The sequence below is a fragment of the Typopeltis vanoorti genome, chromosome 13, assembly GCF_054136105.1.
Source record: "Typopeltis vanoorti isolate ZY-2024b chromosome 13, IOZ_Tvanoo_1.0, whole genome shotgun sequence".
Lineage (NCBI taxonomy): Eukaryota > Metazoa > Arthropoda > Arachnida > Uropygi > Thelyphonidae > Typopeltis > Typopeltis vanoorti.
Window position 1 is genome coordinate 76,212,920 of NC_143561.1, and position 24,549 is coordinate 76,237,468.

At 33.9% G+C, this 24,549-nt stretch overlaps 1 protein-coding gene across 2 annotated transcripts in view; it reads left to right on the plus strand.

Annotated features, from left to right (window-relative positions):
* LOC150100293 (intermembrane lipid transfer protein Vps13-like) overlaps window positions 1–24,549 on the plus strand; it is a 654,685-nt gene that overhangs the window by 306,909 nt on the left and 323,227 nt on the right. For both annotated transcript variants that reach the window (XM_090402852.1, XM_090402853.1), the window contains 3 exons: window positions 3,689–3,751; window positions 7,756–7,881; window positions 14,507–14,640. In XM_090402852.1, coding sequence (XP_090258978.1) covers window positions 3,689–3,751; window positions 7,756–7,881; window positions 14,507–14,640 — 323 coding nt within the window. The remainder of the gene's footprint in view (window positions 1–3,688; window positions 3,752–7,755; window positions 7,882–14,506; window positions 14,641–24,549) is intronic.

Below are 24,549 nucleotides of genomic sequence, written 5' to 3' on the forward strand. Positions count from 1 at the left end.
AGGTTTGTATTATAACAAATCTCATTCACAACCACATCTTGTGAGGATATTGCCAAATCTAATATCAATAAACTTTGTGTTGAATCCATCACATGATGTTTAGATAGTTATCTAAAGCTCTCTTTGTTACTATACACTATCTTTTCTTTCTAATCTATCTTCCTGTAATTAAAATCTCCTATTAGGATCATCTTCCATTTACTTGCTGAACTAATTCGTCTAAACATTTCACAATCAATACTCTCCATTTTCCCTGTCCTATAACAGCATCCTATTAGATATACTATTTTACTGATCTCAACTTTGCACCTAAACAGCTTCAAAATCTTCACATGTACTACTACCATTAACAGTACTCCCCCTTCTCTCTTCACCTTTCTATCCTTTCAGAAAATTCTATATTCCACCATTTCAAGTCCTGACAACATATCATCCTCAGTCAACCTAGTTTCACTTATGCCAATTATCTTTGGGCATACTGATTTGATCAGTGCTACAAACTTGGCCCTTTTATTTCTGGTACTCTATACATTAGTATACAATCATAAAAAGTCTCCACTCTTTGAGGGTATTCCATCAACACAATCACTTTTTACTTTCTCTGCTATAATGCATTGCTCTCTTCATCCTGACCATCCCTGTTTCCCTAATTCTGACTCAGATTTTCATTTATATTCTTATCATCCCCACCGTTATGCACTGCATCACTTTGCTCTGCTATAATCACTTCCTCATCTTTGTATCCATCCTCTTCCTGCCTTCTGTAACCTGCTTCTCACCCTCTCTCTCTCTCTCTCTGACTCTTAATGGTTCTAATTTGATATGAATCCTATGTACTCATAGTAAACAACAGTGACTCCAAATGACCAACCCCAAACCCATTCAAACAGCTTTGAACCATTAATTTCACTTTAAATTCATTCCATACATTCACAAATTGAACACTCTCTGTTTGACACAATTCAAGTATCTTGCTATTCAGTATCATTGCTTTCTTTCTCAGCTCACTACTGTCATATCTGGGTAACAAACTAACTGCAAACCACCCAATAACTATTATCCTTCCCTTCCTGCAACAACTTTTTCAAATCCCTTTCCACATTCTCTGTTTCATTATTCAAGTCATTTGTGCACACCACTATTGCTCTGACGCCCGTTCCTTCCTTCTGTGTAAAACATCTGATATTCCTTTTATTGTACCACCTATAAAACATGTCTTGTGCACTTTATTTTTTACCACTTCTTTAATGATTGAGTCACCATATAAAGCATTCCTATCATCCTAAGATACTTGTTTCTTATTAATTTCTTTTTCATTTACAGTAGTTAACTCTTCTTTAAACATTCAGTTTCCTTCCCCTGACTCATGATTCATAACCTAACTCCTCATTTTCATTTACTATTACCTAAGTTCTTCCATGTCACTCGTATTGTTATCATCGCAAGCAATTCTGTCCATTTTCTGATTATTCCTGGCAACACCATTCTCATTTTTTGAATGTCCTAGCCTTTATTGCACTTCTCACATACTATAATACATTCCTTTTTATCATTTGAGCTAACACTCCAGAAATCTTCAATGTTTTTGGATGCATATATAAAACAATGGTTGCATCTTATCCACTGCAAAAATTCTGGGGAAAAAAATTGATCTATGAGTTGAGACCTTCCACACTACTGACATATGCTTCTTTGCTGTCACTGTCACCATTTTTATAACATTAATTAGCACTTTTATATAAATCAAGATAACAACCAAAGTAAATACTTTTAAAACTGCAATACTATAGTACAGTGATTATATCCAGTCTGACTATCACACTATTATACAATTCTACACAATATCATTTAGGGAAAGAAAAAAAAACACTTTTCGTAACACATTTAAACCATAACTGCTTTTTTTTTTTTAAAGCTAAATCTGAATTTTTTAAATTTCAAAACTAAAAACATACAGTTGCTTATTAATAAAGAATTTTTTTTTGTATCCAACCTATATTTATTATGCTTCAGAATTAACATTGGTGAAATATATATGATATCGTCCTAAATGATATCGTCCTGTGTAGCTCAGTGGATGTGACGTTTGTATACCACTGCGCTTGGCTGCACGAAGGAAGACTTGGTTTCGAGTCTAGTCGGCGACTAGAAGAAATTTTTCTAAGCCTTTTTCGACCGGTTCCCGAGTTAGTCGATCTCTGGCACGGGCAAGCAGGTTTTTCCTCCCGGAAACTCGGGTTTTTCGTCCTGTAAACTCAAGAAAATCGACCATAGAACCCACATTATTTCAGCCATTAAATATATTGTGTTAGGGTTAGGGACCACAAGATGGCGGCACATTTGAGCCATCTCTCTTCACTGCGTACCGCTTAATTAGTGATAGCCTTGAGCCATCTGTCTCTGATTGGGTACCAGTGGAGATTGAACTGCCCACTCAGTCTCCGAAAGTTAGATAGGGCTAAATGGCCTTTCCTACTCCTGTATACGGGAATGATAAAAAAAAAAAAAAAAAAAAAAGGCGTTAGCTGTTTTTTTTTTTTTTTTTTTAAATATATACAGGGTGTTCGGGATAAATTTGACAGTTTCGTAAGGAAAAAGAAAATCTTCTTTGTATCTATTAAATTTAATGAATTGACAAAAAAACATTACAGGCAGAGTTAATTACAATACTATCAACAAGATTTACTCAAAATAACCACCATTAGCATCGATCACAGCTTCAATTCTGCTTCGGAACCTCGAACAAGCTGATGCTACAGTCTCCCTGGGAAGGGCCGCAAAAACTGTTTTAATTTTATCCATTAACTGGGCTTTTGTATTACTGGAAGTGCGATTGGTGTCTTTTTCAACTGCGCCCCATACAAAATAATCCATGGGGTTAAGGTCTGGGGAGTTTGGAGGCCAAACATTTGGACTGGTGAAGTCGTAGAAATTTTCAGACAACCATTTTTGACTTTTCCCAGAGGTGTGGCAAGGGGCCGAATCCTGCTGCCATACATACGGCCTACCATTGGCTACCCTTGTTATCCAGGGCTTGACTACAGTTAGTAACTCCACGAACAAAGCCCGAATTCCAATGCCAGGGTTCTTCAACACCTGTTCCTGCAGATTTGCGAGGAATTCTGCTGTACGAACGCAATCAGATCGTCTGCTAGGGATCTTTCTTCTTGCTACATCCTCGTAGTCACCATTGCAAGTCTCTAGTTCATGCCTGATTGTTTTTACTGTATTCAGGGAGCATTGGGCAGCAGTCGTAATATCCTTATTTTGATGGCGGGCACGAATCATCATGATACAAGTTATTCTCTTCCATGATTCAGGTGGGTTCCAGCTATCCATCCTTTCTGACATCTTGTATATGAATGAAGAAGGGTCCAAACTTTTAAATGAAGAGAAGTGTGTGTTAATACATGTAACTTACGGAAAAATATAATTAATTATAAATATGTCAAATTTATCCCGAACACCCTGTATATGTATTATATATATTATCCTTTGAAACAAATCCAGTTTTTGTTGTTGAATAAAAAACATTTCACTTTCTCTTTCCAGATGTTAACCGTTTTTGAGAACTAACCATAATCATTTTTATTGATAAATTCAGAATAAATTTATTGGAATAAATTTAGAACAAAGTGCTATAAGATTAATATTTTTTTTTTTTTTGAATTTTTTTTTTTACCTGTAGTGGGATATTCAAATTAAAGAGACTGATGAGAATTCTGAATGGATTATGGTCCCTGCTCAAGAGGTAAAGAGTTTTTTTTTTTTTTTTTTTAACAGTAGTGATAAGTTAGTGAATGCTGTAATTTTTTTTTTTTTTGTTTACACTTGACTCGTTTTTTGATACTGTTTTTTTATTGGTTAGCATGCAGAGTAAATAACCATTCTATGGTTATTTACTCTGCATGCTAACCGATGTTGTAAAAGTTTGAAAATAAAAATTCAGATATATCATCATTATTTCACATATCACATATATATCATCACTATAAGAGGCAATCGGCTTGATTGTAAGGGAAGTGGTACTCCCATGGTCCCCAAGCTGGATCTATCCTCTTCTTCTTCTACTTTGAGGAAGATCCACTCACTTTAATCTTTCCTATAAGGCCTTATCATTCAACGTTTCTTATTTTGTGACCCTTATGCTATTAGAGTACTCGAGGACCATGGAATCTTTCCATTTCTGGCCTTATAACTATGTCCCCTCTATAAACCTCTACTATAATTTTACTCTATTCTACTATAATCTACTCTTTCCCTTTCAATATACCCTATTCCTCCTATAGGTTTAAATTTGGAAGAAGACTAGTTCAGATGCCTTAAGGTAGCAGTCCTACCACTGAACTCTCCATCGTCAGCTAGTCACCTGACATGGAGAAAATGAATCTATGGAAAAGGTAAAACAAAAATGGAAATCCCAAAATATAATACATATAGCAAACTGGAATGTAAGAGGAATAGCATATAAAGAAATGGAATTAGACCAAATATTAAATGAAAAAAATTTTAAAATAGCAGTAATCACTGAAACAAAAAAAGAAATTAAAAGGAACCATGAGAACCGAAAAATTTAATGTGATATACAGTAGAGTTGACAGAGACCAAAGAGCACAAGTAGGAGTCATGATTTGGATTCATAACTCCTTTCAAAACAGTTAAAACATTATAAATTATGGAATGAAAGAATAATAGAAGCTAGAATAAAAATAGATAGAGGTTATTTAACAATAATTGGTTTATATGCCCTAGAAGAAGAAGGAAGAGAACAGGATAATATTGAATTTTATAATCAGCTGCAAAATATATACAGGTATCGATTAGCGTGGTTAATTAATCCCTTGATGTTACCATGTATATCAAAATCGCGTTAATCAAATATAATAATCAATGGTAAAAATTACAATTCGTCCATGATCAATTACTGTATTAATGATTAGTTTTATATGGTACTCTTTTAGGAAAGATAAAAAATGAATGCAAAGGAAATGCTTAATAAATACTTGTATCTATGTTAGTTACTGCAATTTTTTATCAAAAAAAAGTTATTAAGAGTCGTTTGAACAGTTTTAGTTTTTTCCTTATTAGCATAAATGCTACAATAACAAGAAAAATGACTCTCCAGACCTCGGCAAACAATCATTGTTCGATTAACATCTGGATCCATATCCATTACTTGCTGCTTAAGCGATTCTAAACTGCGAAATATTTCATCCAGTTCTTTGACTGTTATCTCCTTTGGAATCTCATATTCACATTCCATTTGTTTGGTGTCTTCATTGCACATCGTTGTTCAATTTCAAGAAATTCGTTGTCACTGAAATCTTTTGAGTTTGAATCCAATAATTCTTTAACATTTTCTGCATCAAAACCAAAGTCTTCACCAATTGGAATGATTTCTTCAACCATGTTGTTTACAGGATTTTGAGAACCACCTAGTCATTAGTGGGACACTTGCTCCCACGAGTTGGTAATGTTTTCAATTGCATATTTAATGTTAAAATTTTTCGAAAATTCTTGTAGCGTAATTGAATTTTCTCCTGTTGTTGTTTCTACTGCCTTTAAGAATATCTTTTTAAGAAAATAGGCTTTGAAAGTTGCAATGAAGCCTATGTCCATGGGTTGTAGCAATGATGTCATACTTAGTAGAAAAAATAAAATTTTCATATCACACAGATCATTAAGAGAATTTGGATGACCAGGTGCATTATCTAAACCCAAAGTTCTGCAGTATTTTTTAAATACACCAGAACAATTGGAGCTTGTAATATATCCACTCTTAATGCTTAATGGGAGGAATGACGTCATCTGCTTATGACTTTCTTTCTTTCTTTCTCTCGGCCAGGAAACACTCCTCGAGGCATGCATATTTTTCAGTGGTAAATTTAAAGGCGCGTTAATCAAAACTCTTGTCACGTATCTCAAGGGATTGTTGCAATTAATTTTGCTGCGTTAATCAAATCCTGCGTTAAGCAAGGGATATCTGTATAATAAAATAAATAAAAATGGTTATGTAATTTTAGCAGGCGACTTAAATGCAAGAATTGGAAACATGAAAATTAATAATAATATAGGAATATATGGAAAACATACTCTAAACAGGAATGATAAAAAATTGATTGACTTTGTAGTTTATAATAACCTAAAAATAATGAATTCTTTCTATAAACATAAAGATATACATAAATATACTTGGGCAGCAAGAGGATAGAAATTAATATTAGATTATTTTATCTTAAATGAAAAGACAAAAGTTTTTGTTAGATGTTAGAGTTCACAGAGGATATGAAATAAGTAGTGACCACTTCCTTGTTAAAATAAAATTAAGATTACCATCTAAATGGCTACAAGTAACAAGAACAGAAAGAAAATTTAAAACATTTGTTTATAAAACTAGACTATTAAATGACACAAATATACAATGGCTATATGAACAAAGAATTAACCAATATCTAGATAACATAAAATAAAACAAAATGGAGAAATAGAATGGTTTAATATAAAAATGATACTAAATGCAGCAGCAAATGAAAGCTTATGAAAGACCAAAAAATTCAATAAATGGAAAAAAAACTGAAGATCTGGGATGATACAATCAAAGAAATAATCAAAATGAAAAAATAAGCCTATTATAAATGGTTAAGCAGTAAAAGATTAGAAGATGAAATAGAATATAAAAGAATAAGAGCCATAGCTAAAAGAGAAGTCAGAAAAAGACATAGAGAATCATGGAAGAAATTTGTTTCTAATTTAGAACATGATTTATATAAAATAAGACCTAATGTATATAAGATTTTGAAACATTTAAATGTAGATACTAAAGAAAACATAAAATTAAACACTGAATTGAAATTAGAAGAATTTCTACACAGAATTGTGGACAGATAAATATTTTAAAAAAGACAACTGGCAAACATTTAATGAAAATGAAATAACTAAAGAAGAATTAGAAATCAGCCTGAAAGAAACAAGAAATGGAAAATCACCTGGAGAAGATAAGCTAGGTTCAGAAATATATAAATATGCATGAACAAGATTCAAAAAAGACTGCTATTATTTTTGAATAAAATCTATTCAACTGGTAACCCCCCAATAGAATGGGGAAAAAAAACAATTGTGATTCCTATATTTTTAAAAAAAAAGGTAGTCGAGATGACCCTAAAAACTATAGCGGTATAAGTATACTAAATTCCTGTTACAAAATATATAGCAGAATTTAAATAGCAAACGAATGAAATATTCCGAATATTTCAGATAAGGATAATATCATGCCATTCTGTGAGATCTTATTAAGTCTAGTACACCTGAACTGATCCATGTAAATGTAATTGTTTAGTTGTAGTGATATCAGCTAATTAATATCATTATTATTATTATTCCTGACACCTCCAAGGAGTCCGAGGACTCATCGCGGGAGAACACCTACAACTGTCTCAACAATTACACCAAACCTATATCATGACTCAGGCATATTGTCTCAGGGAATATATTGAGAGACTGAAATCTGCAGAGTAGATTGGGGGGGAAGGGCAGTACAGATGGAGAATGAGAAGAAGAAAACAAGATGCTAACTTAAAATTTGTATAAAGAAATAGTGAAAAAGAAAGAAAGTATTTTATTTATTGATTGATTGATTTCTCACAGTAAATCTTGTGACTCCATTAAGTTTGAATAATAATATTAATAATAATAATTATTATGATTCAGATTAGTAATCTGTGTCTTCAGATTATTCAATTTTTTCTGATTTATTAGTGTCAACCATTCTGGCCAAAGGCAGCAAAAGTTGGTGAGATGATAGCTCGTTATGCTGACTCTACTGAGAAAACTGTTCCATTTTCCTTTAAAGACAACCATACTACATTTCTGAAATTAAAAAATGTAAGTGTAATACTTTGTTTCAGAAAGGTTATTTTAGTTTTTTATATATATATATATATATATACACACAGGTATCCCTTGATATATATATATGCAGCTTTGATTAATGCTGTTTTGATTAGTGCACAAAAAATTATTATGACCATAAACTTGATATATGCGGTATCAAATTTGATTAGTGCGGCACAAAAAGTTTTAAAATAAGCAAAGCGTTAGACTTGGTCAATGAAACTGATCAGATCACATGGTATAAGTCGTGCTCCAACGTTAGTAACTCACTCTCGGCCTCGGTGCTTCAATTTATCAGCAGAGCTTGGCATGTACAGATGCATATGCGTATGTATTATAGTGTATGCTTACGTCCTATCTGCATATCACGTAATTTTGATAGGACGGATAGGTTACTCATTACCCTTCGTAACCATGGCCTCGAAAAAGAGTAACAAATGAAAACGTGTTACTTTGGATACTAAAATTGACATTATTAAAAGATTTGATAATGGAGAAAGCAAAGCAAACATTGGAAGAGCTCTATGATTTGGTGAATCAACTATACGAGCCATTTTAAATAAAGTGACTGAGTACCGCGAACAAGGTAAAGTGGCATCTGCATCTTTGAGTATGCAGTGTACTAGGAATAGAAGCCCATTAATGAACAAAATGGAAGATTTACCGTATTTTTCGATAGATAACGCGCACCCCAACATTTTCATCACTTCTTTTGTTGTATAGATAACATGCATGCGCCAACTAGCGGTAGAGTTAGGAAGTACAGACAGAGGACCGAGGAATTTTTTAAAAGCACGTGCGTTACTAGTAGCGGTGGTCGATTTTTTTAATTCAAAATTTTACAATTTTCACATTATTGGGGAGCACTGTGACATTACTACGACTTTTTGTGTGACCCGAAAAATAACTTGTGTGGGCTGCATTGTTCTCTTGCAACTAGTTGAAGTTACAAGAAAATTGTTGAAGAGAAACAATTTTCAAAAGAAAGACTGTTCCAAAAGGTTGTGATTCCAAAGATATTATTGTTACTTCTAATGATGAAGGTTGGATAAATTCCTAGTTATGAAATTTTGGTTGGAGAATGTGTGGCGAAAGAGAAAACTGGCATTTTTCAACCCAGAATCTTTGTTAGTGTTCGATTCATGTAGGGCACACACGACAGCAGAAGTTAAAACAATTGTAAGTATTCCAAATTGGCTGTCATTGATTATGAAGCTGAAGAAATACCAAACGAAATTTTTAACGCAATTGATTCTTTTAATATTGAGTCTGATGAAGAATTTTTTGGATTTGAATAGTGTAATGTTCAATAAATATTAAGTAATAATTCTACCTTAGTTTTGTTATTACATTTGATTTACCTCTCATACCTTTCAAATGTATACCACACATGTTCATTTTTAATGAATTTAGACTTTTTTTTTTTTGTATAGATACTGCGCTCGTCATCTATCGAAAAATACAGTATTATTTCTTTGGCTAGAAAATTGTAATCAGAAGCATATTCCCATCGACAGCAATAATCTTAGGCTCAAGGCTTTAAGCCTTTTTTCTACACTTAAAGAAAACAAATATCTAGATGTGACCGCAAAATTTTCTGCAAGCAAAGGCTGGTTCAAAAATTTCAAATCTCAATCCGGAATGAAAAATGTAAAATTAACAGGTGAAGCAGCAAGTGCTGATAAAGATGTTGCAACCAGATATCCAGCTGAATTAAAGAAAATAATAGAAGAAAACGGGTCCGATGATCATCAAATATTCATTGTAGACAAAACTGGCCTATTTTGGAAGAAAATGCCAACAAAAACATTTTTAACAAGAAAAGAATGAACCACACCTAGTTATAAAGCATACAAAGATCGCTTAACACTTTTACGTGGAGGTAATTCGAAAGGTGATTTCAAATTAAAGCCGATGCTAATTTATCGAACAATGAACCTAAGGACTTTTAAAGGCTGTAACAAACAATCCCTTCCAGTAATATGGGAACCATTAACAAACAGTTGTTTGAGGAATGGTTCACTTCACATTTTTGTCCCATAGTTGAAAAATACTGCAATGAAAATAATTTAGTTTTCAAAGTTCTTTTAGTATTGGATAATGCCCCTGGACATCCCACCTCACTTAATGATTTAAGTAGTAATGTGCAAGTTGTATTTTTACCACCGAATATGACATCTTTTATACAGCCTATGGACCAGGGAGTCATTTCTGCATTCAAGGATTACTATATTAAAAGAACTTTTGCCCAGGCAATTCAAGTTACAACTGGAATTTTGGAAAAACTCTAGAGGAATTTTGGAAAAAATACGATGTTAAACAAGCAGTTATAAACATTCACGAGTCATGGGAAGAAGTGACAGCCAACTGTATGAGAGCAGTCTGGAAGAATCTTTTGCCTGAATCTGCAAATAATTTTGGTAATTCTATTAATCCCATCAGTGAAGTTATTGATAATATTGTTTTGATTGGTAGTGCTCTTGACTTTGACAATGTCAATTCAGAAAATATTCGGGAATTATTAGAATCACATTCGAAAGACCTAAGTAACAAAGATCTTCTTGGAATCGAACATCAACAGGCATTCAAAAAGGAAGAAGAAAAGGAAACTGCAGAAATGGAAGATGTATCTAAAGAAATAAATATCCAAGAACTTGAAGAATTGTTTAGGACAATTGAGAAGGCAAAAGAACTTATACTAGAGATAGATCCAAATGTAGAGAGAAGCATGAACGTTAGTCACGGTTTAGATAAACAAATTGATTGTTATCGCAAAATAATGGAGGAGAAAAAAAAAGCTACCACTGTTCAGTTTACGTTAGATAAGTTTTTATGTAACAAATATGTATAAATAAAATATATAAATACATGTCACCTTAAAAAATAAATGATGTTTAAATTTTTATATTTTGCAGGATTCATTATAATTATTCCCATTAATTCTTAGCATTGAATAATGCGGTTTTGATATATGCGGTGTCCATCGAGGATTAATTAACCGCATATATCAAGGGATACCTGTATATATATTGAAGGTTTTTTCATTTGGTATATACTATAAATTAAAGATGCCAAGAAATTATATTCTTGGTTTAATCTTTACCCAAGTGTAAGCAAACAGAATTTGCATGCAAAGTCACTTCATGACTGTGCTACTTGTATATTCTATCTTTAATCCAGAGTATTTTAGTAATAAGGTGTGATACCTTTTGACTACTTGTATATGGACATGTGACCTCTGTATTACTTCAACCTTGTTATCATTTCTGGGTCTGGCTCCCACCAGTGAGACCTCAATAAAGGTTGAAACTGGTCTGGGTAGTATCCCTTCCCAGAATGCATAGCATTATACATGTCTGTAAGGATATGTGCATTGCATTATAGGGGTACTAAGGCAAGTGATGTGAAGTCATTAGCCTCTATATGCGAGTAGCCCAGTTACGAAGTGACTTCACACTCAAACTTTGTTTGCTTACACTTGAATAAAGGATTAAACCAAGAATATAAGATATATACATATATATATATATATATATATATATATATATAAACACACATACATACATAGTAATCTACTGTTTATTCAACCACATTAGGAAAGCAATTTGCCATTCTGCTAACTATGAAAGGTCAGATAACTGAAGTACAATTATTTGGTGCTGTACTAGAAGTCGGTTGACATGCAAGGGTTGCTTAATTGAAGGGCTGTTGTTTTGAAGTTTGGATAAACAGTAGATTAATGTACCTTTATATGTTGATGTTTCAATTTATATCTAATTTAAATGTAAAAAATATTGCACAGTAGCTTTTAAATAGGTTATATAAGTAAGAATTTTTGTAACTCTTACTGATTCTTTCATGAATGATAGAAATAAGTTTCATAATTTTTAAATATTTTCTTAACTTATTAAAAGTGAATTAATTAAATCACTTTTAATAAGTTTACTCGTAATTATTGTTAACAAATTAGTTAAGTCAGATATTTGTGACTGACATAGTAATTAGAATACTTTATAATGTATATTATTCCAAATTCAGAATTCTTACTTCATCTATAATATATGCAGTAAGAATTTTGAATTTGGAACAACCATATAATATAATCTGATATATTGTTTTGGTCACTTTTGCAATATGCTCTCTAAACTTCAACTCCCTTTTCCAACCACCAAATCCCTGGTTTCATCAAAATGCTGCAGTTCATTTCCATCAGTATAGTATACTGACTGTTATCTTGTTATCTCTTCATTCCAAAGCACATGACCAGACATTTCACCATGTTAAAATGACAGTCTCAGGTGACTAATCTCAAATGACTAATGTCAGGTGGTATGGTCACTTAAACAGAATGGAACAGGAAAGATTAGCAAAACAAGTGTTCTCTGCCAGGTTGGCAGGAAAAAGACCCAGAGGAAGACCAAGCTATAGGTGGATTGATACGGTAAAAAGTGCCTTAGAAGATAGAAATATAAAATCTTGTAGTGTTAGAGTCTTGACAGGTAACAGATTTATTTGAAGGAAAATTGTAGATAGGAAGTTAGTAACTATCTATCTATCGATGTAAATTTTTCCTGTAGTACTATCATATCCTGTACACCCCCCCTTGAGGATACATGTCAGGAATTTGATGTGATAATGAAAATGACAGTCTGTTTGTCATCCTGCAAGATCTCCACATCATTGTCATTGACTATTACTGTTCCTAGTTTTGCATCATGAACAAAGAATTAAATATTTTTTCTAAGATACTTTTCTTTATCGCTGATGTACAAATTAAACAACAGAGGACTAAATTTTGAATCCTGTGGTGCACTACTAATGACCTGCATTTTCCTTCATCTCTCCCTCACACTATGCTTTGATATCTGCCTATCATTCACATTCTCTTATCCAAATCACCTGATTCATATCCATCACATTTTCTCTAACTTATGCAACAGCATTCTATGTGGAATCCTGTTATTACACGGCTTTGTAAAGAGCTGAAGTTTAGGGGCACATAGCAAAGGTGGCTAAAGCAGCTCATCAGATTACTTGCTAAAGCAGCTACATCAGATTACTGAAGAATACTTTGATGAGCAGAGACAAGCATGTTATTGTTCCTCTTTATCGAGCCTTGATAAGACCACATCTTGACTGCCACATGCAGATCTTGGCACCAGGTTTTCTTAGTGATGAGGAGGAGGTCAAGAGGATCCAGAGGCGAGTGACCAAGATGGTAGCAGGTCTATGGAATGAATGAACCTTACGAGAACAGGTGAAGATTTGTGAGTTACAGAAACTTGTTGATAGGTGGAAAAGAGGTAATATGATTGAGACATACAAATTACTGAGGGGGTTTTTACAAGATTAATTCAGAGGAAATTTTTCAGAACAGGTCTAGTGGGAGAACTATGGGCCATCCATGGAAGCTGAATAAGAGTGTAATTAACAAGGGTGTTAGAACTAGGTTTTTTGCTTGGAAAGTAGTGAATGAGATTGCCAGAATCTGCTGTGGGTACCATTACTGTTTATGAGTTCAAAGCAAAGCATGCTTTGAACTCATCTCTCAATGAGTCTAAGGACTCCTTGGAGTAGCCCGTAATAATATCAGCTGTGCTTGAGAAGTATTTATAAAATACATCAATGTTGCAGTATCAGAATGTATTCCTAGAGTTCGAAGAATAAACATGTTAATGTGCAATATTATTATGCAAAAGAATCTTAAAAAAAAAGGAATAACATATACATAACAATGCTGTCAGCTATGAAAATTATAAGAAGCAGGGTTGGAACTATTGTATGGAAAGCTTTGCAAGCTAAGACAATCCAAAAGAATTCTGTTATTATTATGTCATGTGAAATCCTGTCTAGTATTGCATATCTTCAGCATATATCTGATTATGTAATCCAAATCTATGTTGTTATATGTCACTATGACCATTTTTTTGGTGATTAGAATTTTCCCCTAGTCCTTTTTTAGATTAGTATATAACTTTCTCAGTTCTTTGAAAAATCTCTTGTAACATTTGTACAAATAAAGAAGCTTCTTGCCAGTTCCATATTATGATGATTTAGCCTCACATTCACTGAATTCACAGTGTTCCCCCTCCTTCCTCTTGTGCTCATTGTCAGTTTCGTATAAGACAAGCACAATAGTGAATTTCTTATAATGGTTTCTGAATTGATTTTATTTTGGATTTCCTGATGATGGTTTGTGTGGAGATGTTTATGACGTATGAAATGATACAGCTGGACCTCAGTATGTTAATAGTGTCTGCACATTTTATTCAACATTGTTTGCAGTAAAATGAATTGAATAATTTCAGTAAAATGATTTCAAATAATGGTACATACACAAAAAGTATTTGAAAATGATTCATGTAATAATGACAAACTCATTATAAAATTTAAACAGCTGATTATTTCTTGCTTTATATTCTGCTTCATTTATGGCTATATATTTCACAAACATGCAAAAGTGCTAACTGTGAATTATACTTAATTGTAATTTATTTTCATTTATTCATTTATACAGAGTTTTTCATGACATTGACATAAAAGTACAACTCTTTATGACACCAATGTAAATATCATTGTTTTATGCATATTTCATAAAATTATCTCATTTTATCAGAGAGGCGGACTAAATGTGGAGTGTCAGGTTGCAGAGTCATCTATTATTCTGATGTTTGAAGACTATACACCTGGATTTGCCACTGTACTTCTAGCAAATCAGATGGATAACTATTCATTATTTTACATGCAAAGGTAAGCTAATTTTTTATCACTTTTATAATTAACAAAAGATTTTTGTTTACTTGTCAAAAGCATTTAATAATTTTAACGATGATGATGTTTAATACAAATCTCAATAAAGAAATGGGTTGTAACGTATTGCACAGTTAACGGGTAGATATTACTAAATCACTTAAGGAATTGAACAACATAGATACGAATATAAATTAAATTACACTTTAATAAATATTTCCGATATTTCAAAACGAACTTACAAAAAAAGGCACGTGCACATAGGCACTACAACACAGTAACTGAGAATGAAGTGATGAAGCTATTGTTCTCCTAAAAGTCTGCCCTCTAGCAGGCTAAGTAGGTGTTCTTGGCCGTTGGGCTGAAGGTCTGCTGATGTAAGCCTCCCAAATTTGGAGCAGTCACATACAACCAAATTTGTTGAGCTTTGGAGAGTTTCTTAGGGCTGAGACTGATTCCATAAATAGTCTTTCGAATTTGTATTTGCTACGGTGTATTACTGTAGCTTTCTTCCACCGTATTCTGTGGCGTGTATCCAGAGCATGGTCTGCAAGACCAGAATGGCTGTACTTCTGAAAAACAGATGTAGTCCTTGTGTTCAAAAATTCTGATATTCACTGTCCTGCCTGTTTGGCCAAAGTAAGACAGTTTACAGCTGCAAGGGACCTGATATACACCAGGTAGGTCTAGGGGAAGTGGTTGATCTTTAGTGGAGCGGATAAGGTCAATTTTCTGTATGGTCATGTTTTTTTAGATTTTGGTAATTTTTTTCGAGGTGTCTCGGATGTAGGGAATGGTGATGGATTTAGAGTAATTCTTGTTTTGGAAGGGGGAGGATGGTTGTGGTTTGTAGGTTTTAATATTTTTTGGATTTTTTTTTTTTTTTTTTTTTTGGGAGGGGTAGCCATTGGCTGAGAAAGTGTTGAGGATGTGATTTAGTTCAGTGATTAGGGCCATGTCGTTAGAACAGATTAGTTTAGCCCTGTTGTATAGCGTTTTCACCACTCCATATTGTTGTGGGGGGGGGATTGTTGGTGAATGTATCTGCCTGTATGGGTGGGTTTTCTATAAACTGAGAAAACCAAGGTTCCATCAGGCTGGTGTGTGACTAGTGTGTCTAGGAAAAGGAGGCTGTTGTTTTCCTCTTTTTCCGGGGTGAACTTGATTCTGGTGTGTTGGTTGTTTAAGTGTGTTAAGAAGGAGAGGAGTGTATCACAAGCCACATGGCTCTGATACACTCCTCTCCTTCTTAACACACTTAACCCCTTAACGCACCAATTAAAATCAGAAAGCGGTCGTTTTTCCACCAATTTTTTTATTCTTTCTTTTCTTTATACCCAAAAGAACATTAACAAATCTTGGAAAAAAACACAAAAAATGTCTCTTTTTGCAAAAAAAAAAAAGTTAACTAAACTCATCTACTTCGGTAAACCGAGTTAATTTGGACAACAAAAAAATCTTGAAAATAATAATGTTGTAGTCAAAATTTACCACTGTGTGGTAAATTCTAAAACACGGGATGAAACGGAAAAAATTCAGTTTCTTGGACCCGAGTTAACTCGGTTGAGTGTGTTAAGGGGTTAAATAATCAACATCCCAGAATCAAGTTCACCCTGGAAAAAGAGGAAAACAACAGCCTCCCTTTCCTAGACACATTAGTCACCTGCTAGCCTGATGGTACCTTGGTTTTCTCAGTTTATAGAAAACCCACCCATACAGGCAGATACATTCACCAACAATCCCCCCCACCCACCTCTCACAACAATATGGAGTGGTGAAAACACTATACAACAGGGCTAAACTAATCTGTTCTAACGACATGACCATAAACACTAAACTAAATCACATCCTCAACACTTTCTCAGCCAATGGCTACCTCCCCCCAAAAAAAAAAAAAAAAATCCAAAAAATATTAAAACCTACAAACCACAACCCTCCCCCCCCCCTTCCAAAACAAGAATTACTCTAAATCCATCACCATTCCCTACATCCGAGACACCTCGGAAAAAATTACCAAAATCTTAAAAAAACATGACCTGACCTCCTGTTACAAGCCATATAGAAAATTGGCATCCCTTATGCGCTCCACTAAAGACCAGCCACTTCCCTTAGACCTACTTGGTGTATACCAGGTCCCTTGCAGCTGTGAACTGTCTTACTTTGGCCAAACAGGCAGGACAGCGAATATCAGAATTTCTGAACACAAGGACTACATCTGTAGACCATGTGTTCAGAAATGGATATTAGAATATACCATGTTGAGGATGTTGCAGACCATGCTCTGGATACACGCCACAGAATACGGTGGAAGAAAGCTACAGTAATACACTGTAGCAAATACAAATTCGAAAGACTATTTATGGAATCAGTTTCAGCCCTAAGAAACTCTCCAAACCTCAACAAATTTGGTTGTATGCGACTGCCCCAAATTTGGGAGGCTTACATCAGCAGACCTTCAACCCAACAGCCAAGAACACCTACTGAGCCTGCTAGAGGGCACCATCAGAACTTTTAGGAGAACAATAGCGTCATCACTTCATTCTCAGTTACTGTGTTGTAGTGCCTTCGTGCACATGGCTTTTTTTGTAAGTTCCTTTTGAAGATGGCAACGTGGCATTGCCGAAATATCAGAAATATTTATTGAAGTATAATTTAATTTATATATTTGTATCTACGTTGTTCAATTCCTTAAGTGATTTAGTAATGCATAAACCAACATATAAGCCTGTCTACGAGAATTAACGGGTAGATAATATGGAAAACTTTCTCTAGATACACAGCATGGTATATTCTAAGCTATTTCAGGCTGCTACTAAGCAGGATCTGGTCACATTTCCCCAATAAAAGTCATCTTCTACCTAAAGATATTCAGAAACATTCATGCCTTACTTGGATTTTGAACACCTACTCAATCTACATTACTAGTTACCAAATAGCGCCGGTAGTAAAAAGCCGCAATTATTAATATGAGAAGATGCAGAGCGCAGAGCCCATAGTTCTAACAGATAAGTTCTGTGGATCTTAGGTGTTGACGGTTCTTCATTACTTATTTTTAACGGTATTAACAATGCCAAACAATTTTATTAAAAGATGTTTTATTAACTGCTTATATTTCGCTGAATTTCAAATTGGCATCATCAGTGCACAACACAGCTAGTAAGTAAGTGAAACAATAATTGTAATGGACAAAACGATGTACAATCCTATTTTGGCACCCTCTAATGTTGTAAAAAAAAAAAAAAACATTACAGCTATGTTGAAGTTGTTCTTACAGTAACAGTCTCCCAAATCTTTCGCAAATTAATGTAGTCATATTTGTTTAGGTTAGGAGAATTGACTCAAAAAATAATCTTTCAGGTCTATAATGGCTTCTAAATAGCACATTCATTTTCTTCCATCTAATCCTGTGTGAAGGGGTATCCAATGTGCAGTCTGCTAGTCCTGACTTGCCATAGTAATAGTAGCGAATATATATCTTTTTATGATCTTCCAGGCAGATGTTAACTGATCTTCCTGTTTGTCCACAGGAGGCCAAGTCACAGGGAACTTCATACACTCCAGGGTGTGCTAAAGGGTGAAGTTTATCCTTAGGTGAGCAGATCAGAGTTACTAGTTTAACATGTGCTTTGAATATGGTGCAAAGGCCATGTTTCATGAGTACTTTGGTTATCTTTTCTGATGTACCTCTGACATAGGGAATAGAAATCGTAATGTTGTGTTCTTGTGTATTAGGGGGAGGAAGGGGTAATGGGACTATGAAGTATTTTATCCATTTTTGTAGGGATTGTAGCCGTTGGCCAAGAATGTATGGCACAGATATTCGAGTTCTGTGGACAGACCTGTATCATTAGAACAAATGGCTGTGGCTCTGTGTGCAAGTGTTTTTAAAACGCCATACTGTTGAACTGGATGATGATGTGATTGTTTATGTAGGTATCTTCCTGTGTATGTTGGTTTTCTGTGAATGGAAAAAGATAGTGACCATCTGAAGGCTGGTGACTAATGTGTCAAGAAATGGTAAACAGTTATTTGATTCTTTTTCTACTATGAAGTGGATTTTGGGGTGTTGGCTGTTTAGGTAGGTGACAAACGCATTCCAAATGTCCTGGGGCCAAATGGCAAGCACATCATCTACAATGCATAACCACACTGGTGGCTTATGTAGTGTGGTAAGTACTTTGTTTTCAAAGTGTTCCATGTAAAAGTTTGTTAAAAAGGGTGAGAGTGGGGAACCCATAGCAGTACTATTAATCTGTTTGTAGATTTTTTCTCCCCATGTAAACTGCATACATAGTAAATTTTAATAATTCAGAGATATCAGGGCAAAATTTAAACTTGATCAAATCAAGGGTGTCTATCAGTGGTACATTGGTAAATAAAGAGGTAGCATCAAAACTAACCATTATGTCTGAATTTTTAAGGATGTGATTTTTCAACCAGTGTTTTGAAATGGACTGAATTTCTTTACAGAAGTAGGAAGTTGCCAGTAAGGAGACAAGCGACTTGGCTTGTCTCCTTACTTGGCTTGGGCCAGTTTATACATGAGACTATCTATGCTATCGACTGTGTGTGTGTGTGGGGGGGGGGCGGGGGGATTTTTTTATTTTTGTGGAATATTAGGTTTGTGGATTTTTGGTAATCCATACATATGAGGTGGTTTAACATGAACTGGTTTTATATTTTTGATGATTTCTTTTGGCCAGGAAGTCACTTTTTTCAGTAATTTTCAGACTTTTTTCCTTTGAGACATAGTGGGATCTCAATCTATAATTTAGTATATAGAACTGTCACATCTTTTTATAAAAAGATGATAAATCTTTTGATAACTTTTGATAAAATTATTTGGCATTGTTAATACCATTAAAAATAATTGATGAATAACCGTCAACACCTAAGCTTATCTGTTAGATATAAAGCACGATGGTTCGATAAGTTGAAACTGAAATTGCCCAAAAAATTTGAACAGATTAATGAATCAAGTTTAAAGAGAAGTTAACAGCAAAGGCACATTGTATTTACCGACTAGCAAGTTTAGTGCTTCTCTGGGAATAAATCACTGTACATGCATATAGCTTAATAAGTTAAACAGTTCTATCACTGCTCTACAAGAAAAACTAATCAACATGTTAAACCCTGAAATGTGGACTGTCCTACATCACATCTCCGAAGTTGCAGCAAAAAAAAGAATTCACAAAAGTTAAAAGCAGACACCTAAAGAAATAAAAATCCTAGAACAGCACCAGCATACTACGTACTGACCACAACTTCGTTGAGACCGCATGGTCATAAATTTATCATCTGAAATACTCACTGAAGAAGCTTAGAATGCTCTCAGTCTAAGTCTTAAAAATAAGTAATGAAGATTCCATAGTTCATTAATCTGTGTGTGTGTGTGTGTGTGTGTGTGTGTGTGTGTGTGTGTGTGTGTGTGTGTGTGTGTGTGTGTGTGTGTGTGTGTGTGTGTGTGAAAGTGGTAAAAAAGAGTGAGAGAAACAAATTGCTGTTTTTTGAAAGCTCATGGTTTAGTTTACTAAATAGATAGTTAGACTATAAATGTTAACCAGAAGCAGGTATTCTAATACTTTTATATGTTTGGATGAAAGTGAAGGAGTTATTATTATTATTACTATTGTACAGGTACCTCCATAGAGTTTGAAGACTCATCACGGGAGACTCATGCAATCTATCATACCTCTCCTTAAACCCATTAACAGACAAAATGCTCACGACTGATTCAGGCAACTCAATCCATTCACTCACAACTCTCCAAACAAAAAAATCTAGTCCTTCCTCACACCCTTACTAACACACTTTTACTCAACTTCCAAGGATGACCTCTTGTTCTGGCTTCCCCCTCCCCCTTTCTAGCCAAGTGCTGAAACATTTTCCCTGCAGCAATCCTATAAAAACCCTTTAAGTAACTTATATGTTTCATATAAGTTATCATATCCCCTCTTCTTTTCTTATCAGCTAATTTCTGCAATCTACACACCCTCAATCTATCCTCATAAGGTGCATTCCACAGTCCACTATATATTTAAAAATTTAAATATATAATTTTATTTAAATAAAATAAAATAAAATATAAATTTAAATAAACCATTTAAAACTATATATTTAGAAATTTGTACACAAATTTCTAAATATATAGTTTTAAATGGTCAGTAATTCATTCCGTTAATCAGATTTCAATCCCACCTCTCACTCCCTGAATGATAACAAGAGCAAGTGTGAATTTCAAGACCAGCATTCACCCCTGCTTCTTCTGGTCCCTTACCAAGGCCACTGAATGCAACTTTTGCCCACCCAGGTTTCCACCACTCTCACATACAGATGGTACTGTAGTCACTTCACCAAAAGACAAAGCCAACTTACTTGCATCATTCTTCTCTTCCAATTCTTGCATTGATGACCTGGGCAAAGTTCCCTCCACTCTGCAAAGAACGGCTCCCTTCATGTGTCCCATAGTCTTCCGACAAAAAGAAATCTAAAGAATCTTTAACAATCTGAACACAAGCAAGACAACTAGTCCTGATGGTATCCCACTATTGTGTTAAAAATTGTGTCCCATAGCTTACACCTATCCTGTATCACCTCTTCAATCTATCCCATTCAACTGACATCTACCCGACAACATGGAAACAGGTCCAAGCCTAGCCCATCCCAAAAAAAAGGTGATAAAACTCAACCAACAAACTACTATTCAATTATTCTCATTTCTGTTCTTTCAAAAATTATGGAGAAAGTCATCAACAACCAACTTTTGAACCATCTAGAGACATCAACTATGCTGGTCACTGAATAGTAGATCTGTAGATCACAAGTGGATTCCACCACTTGTGATCTACAGTTGATCTTGTTGTTCTCACCACCCACCTATGGACTTGAAGAAACTTGCATCGTTGCCCTTGACATTTCAAAGATTAAATTCACCAATTTTACATGATTAAATACACCAACCAGTTACAATGTAGCCTTGAACTCAAACAATATTAAAATATCAAGTTACTTAAAGGGCTTTATATGATTGATGCAGGGGAAATGTTTCAGCACTTTGCTAAAAGGACAGAACAAGAACTTATCCATGGAAGTTGAGTAAGAGTGTGGTTAGCAAGCATGTGGGGTGACATTCCATTTATTCATTATTCACTATTCACGTGTATAGTGAATAAATGGAATGTGTTGCCAGTGTCCATTGTGAGTGCTTTATAGATTGTTGGGTTCCAGGGAGGTATGATAGATATTGTGTGGATGTTTTGAGTCTCCAGTGATGAGTCTTTGGACTCCATGTAGGTGCCTGTGCAATAATAATACTAATAATGTCCTGAACAGAAATCCACTAGGTACTTGCCATTATTATTAGTTTCACTCTTTTCTCCAAATTTTTCAACATTTCTTATATGTCTGGTATTCATTGTCTACTGTTAAATTGTGAATGAAGATATTTATAATTAATAATACTTCATTCATAATTAACAAGACATACCATATCATAAGCAGGATTTATTTAAATTTATTTTGTTAGTCTCTTGCTTATAAAATGTTATTCATGAATTCCTTTTTAGTTTTGCTAGTTAATTTTATTTATGTAAGTTTTAAATATATTTAAGACACGAAAAGCCTCTATATTAAAGTGTCATTTATTTTATTTGCCTTATTCTTTTAATAATAATATTAGAAACTGTAATGTATGTAATTTTAATATATCCAGAAGATTCTTTGTGATATCATTTGCTTGGTTGTTGTGAGAAAACATGCAAATTTCTCCTAGCACATGTTGGAGCATGAACTACTATATATGAAGGGAAAAACAAGTTTGATGTGAGCCTAACTGGTGAGAACCAGTTACTGGCAGGAAAAAGGAAGGAGTGAATATGAAAACGAAAGTAAAGAAAAATCGAGTAGGGAAGTAGAGAGAACGGTAGCTGGAGACTGGGAGGAATTTTGACATGCCGAAAACGGAATTTAAAGGAGCGAGAATCGCTTGGTATTTTAACTTACATTTTTCTGAGTTGGATTTATACCAAAACTTCCTAACGCTTAACAGTGGAATAGTGCAGGAAATAGAATAATACGTATAAAAAAAAAGAAGAAATAGGTAGATAATTTACACCAAGTGCATAAAGGTTATATTCTCCCGAGTCTATAAATCAGTCGCGGAAATGGAAGATTCTTTTAACTTTGTGTCACTACAAAGTAAAAGTCAGTAAGGACTTTTAAAATGTTGTTCGATCTACTTATGATGTGTTGAAGCTATATCCTAGTAAGATTACCTTTACTATACTTAGCGAGAAGTAACAAAAATAATTCCTCCGAAAGTAAATTGTTCCTAGTTGCAGTATTCAGTGATTCAAGATTTAATGTGTGATGTGCTAAGACTTTTCCCTCTTCAGATGATAAATGTTATGTTATTGAAGTAAGTGTTCATTAACTGAATGAGAATACTGTGAAGCCTATTTGATGTAATTTAGGAATCTCGAATTTACATGAACTAAAATTGAAACTGAGCCTAGAGAATTCCAAATGAATGTCTGAATGAGTTGTATTCTTCTGAATATCTTGAACTGATTTGATATTTAAAATTGTTTTGAAATGTAACCTTAATCAGAGTAGAGTTATGATATAAGTTCTTTTTAATAAGAAGGATAAGATCTGTTAAATATAATCTTTAATTATAAAGTTTAAGCTCAGCTGAGTAGTATACTAGAATCTTAATGAGAGCTTTGTATTTGTTTAATTGTAATGTCCCTGTTGGAATACTGTGTTATAATGTAATTTATGTGACACTGCATTAAATAATTTTGTTTGAATTGAATCTTGTATTTTTCTGATTGTTTCATTGCACTGCTCATTAAAATAATTTGAATCTCAGCGGGAACCCTATGTAATAAAAACCTCGGCCTAAAATCAACTTATGATAACCTGATACAGTTGAAGGTTGATTTATCTAAGTTGCTCTTGCAATTCAGAATATGGAGTGGCACAGTATAATATAAATTTTCTTCATATTCGATTGATATATCAGCCTACAACTAGTTAAATATAAAGAGAGAATTGTAAGACGATAAAACGTGATTGAGAAGAAGTTATGATACAACACTACTCTGGTTTTTAGATCTCTAACATAAATATGACTGAAAAAATCTTGCTACTTCTTCCTTAAATGTGTTTAATTATTTCATTTTTCTCTTTTCATTTCCTTTTGCCTGAAGATGAGTTTAACCTAAGTCTAAATACACCTTATGTGTGTGAGCAAATAGCATAATGTCCAAAATGGGAAATTTTATAAGACACTTTTGCATACTAGGGATTCCTCTGGATCGATTTTTGACCCAAAGAATTACTATTCAGTCTTTATGTTAACAATGTTATGAATAGGTCACAAAGATATATTCATTTATCTGTAGATTATATGAAAATTTAAAGGATTATTTCATATATGTATGAATAAGTTGGAGACGATTAGCAAATAATAGCTTTAACATATAAGTATCAGATTTTGACTGTAGATTTAGTGATGTTCAGTAAGGGAACTTTCCATCACTAATTTAAAAGTTCTATTAAGGGAACTATTTTAGTCTCCTCCAGAAGTGGAGGAGGCTAAAATCTTGGGATCATGATGAATATAAAGTTAATGCAAAACATTACAGAAGTGAAAACACCCAGAGGATTGCTGCAGCAGTGAAATATTGACCAGAAGAGATAAGGATGTACTGATATCATATAAGATCTTGATGAGCCTACATCTAGACTATGATGTTTATATCCATTCACCCCTATTTTGATTAGGATTGTGAAACGTGCAAAGAGAGATAAAAATGATATATGGCTTGTCAGCTTCACAGATTGTGAGAGTGTACTTTTCAGAGTTTGGTAGACAAACTTTGAAAGGAGGGTGGCTAATATGAT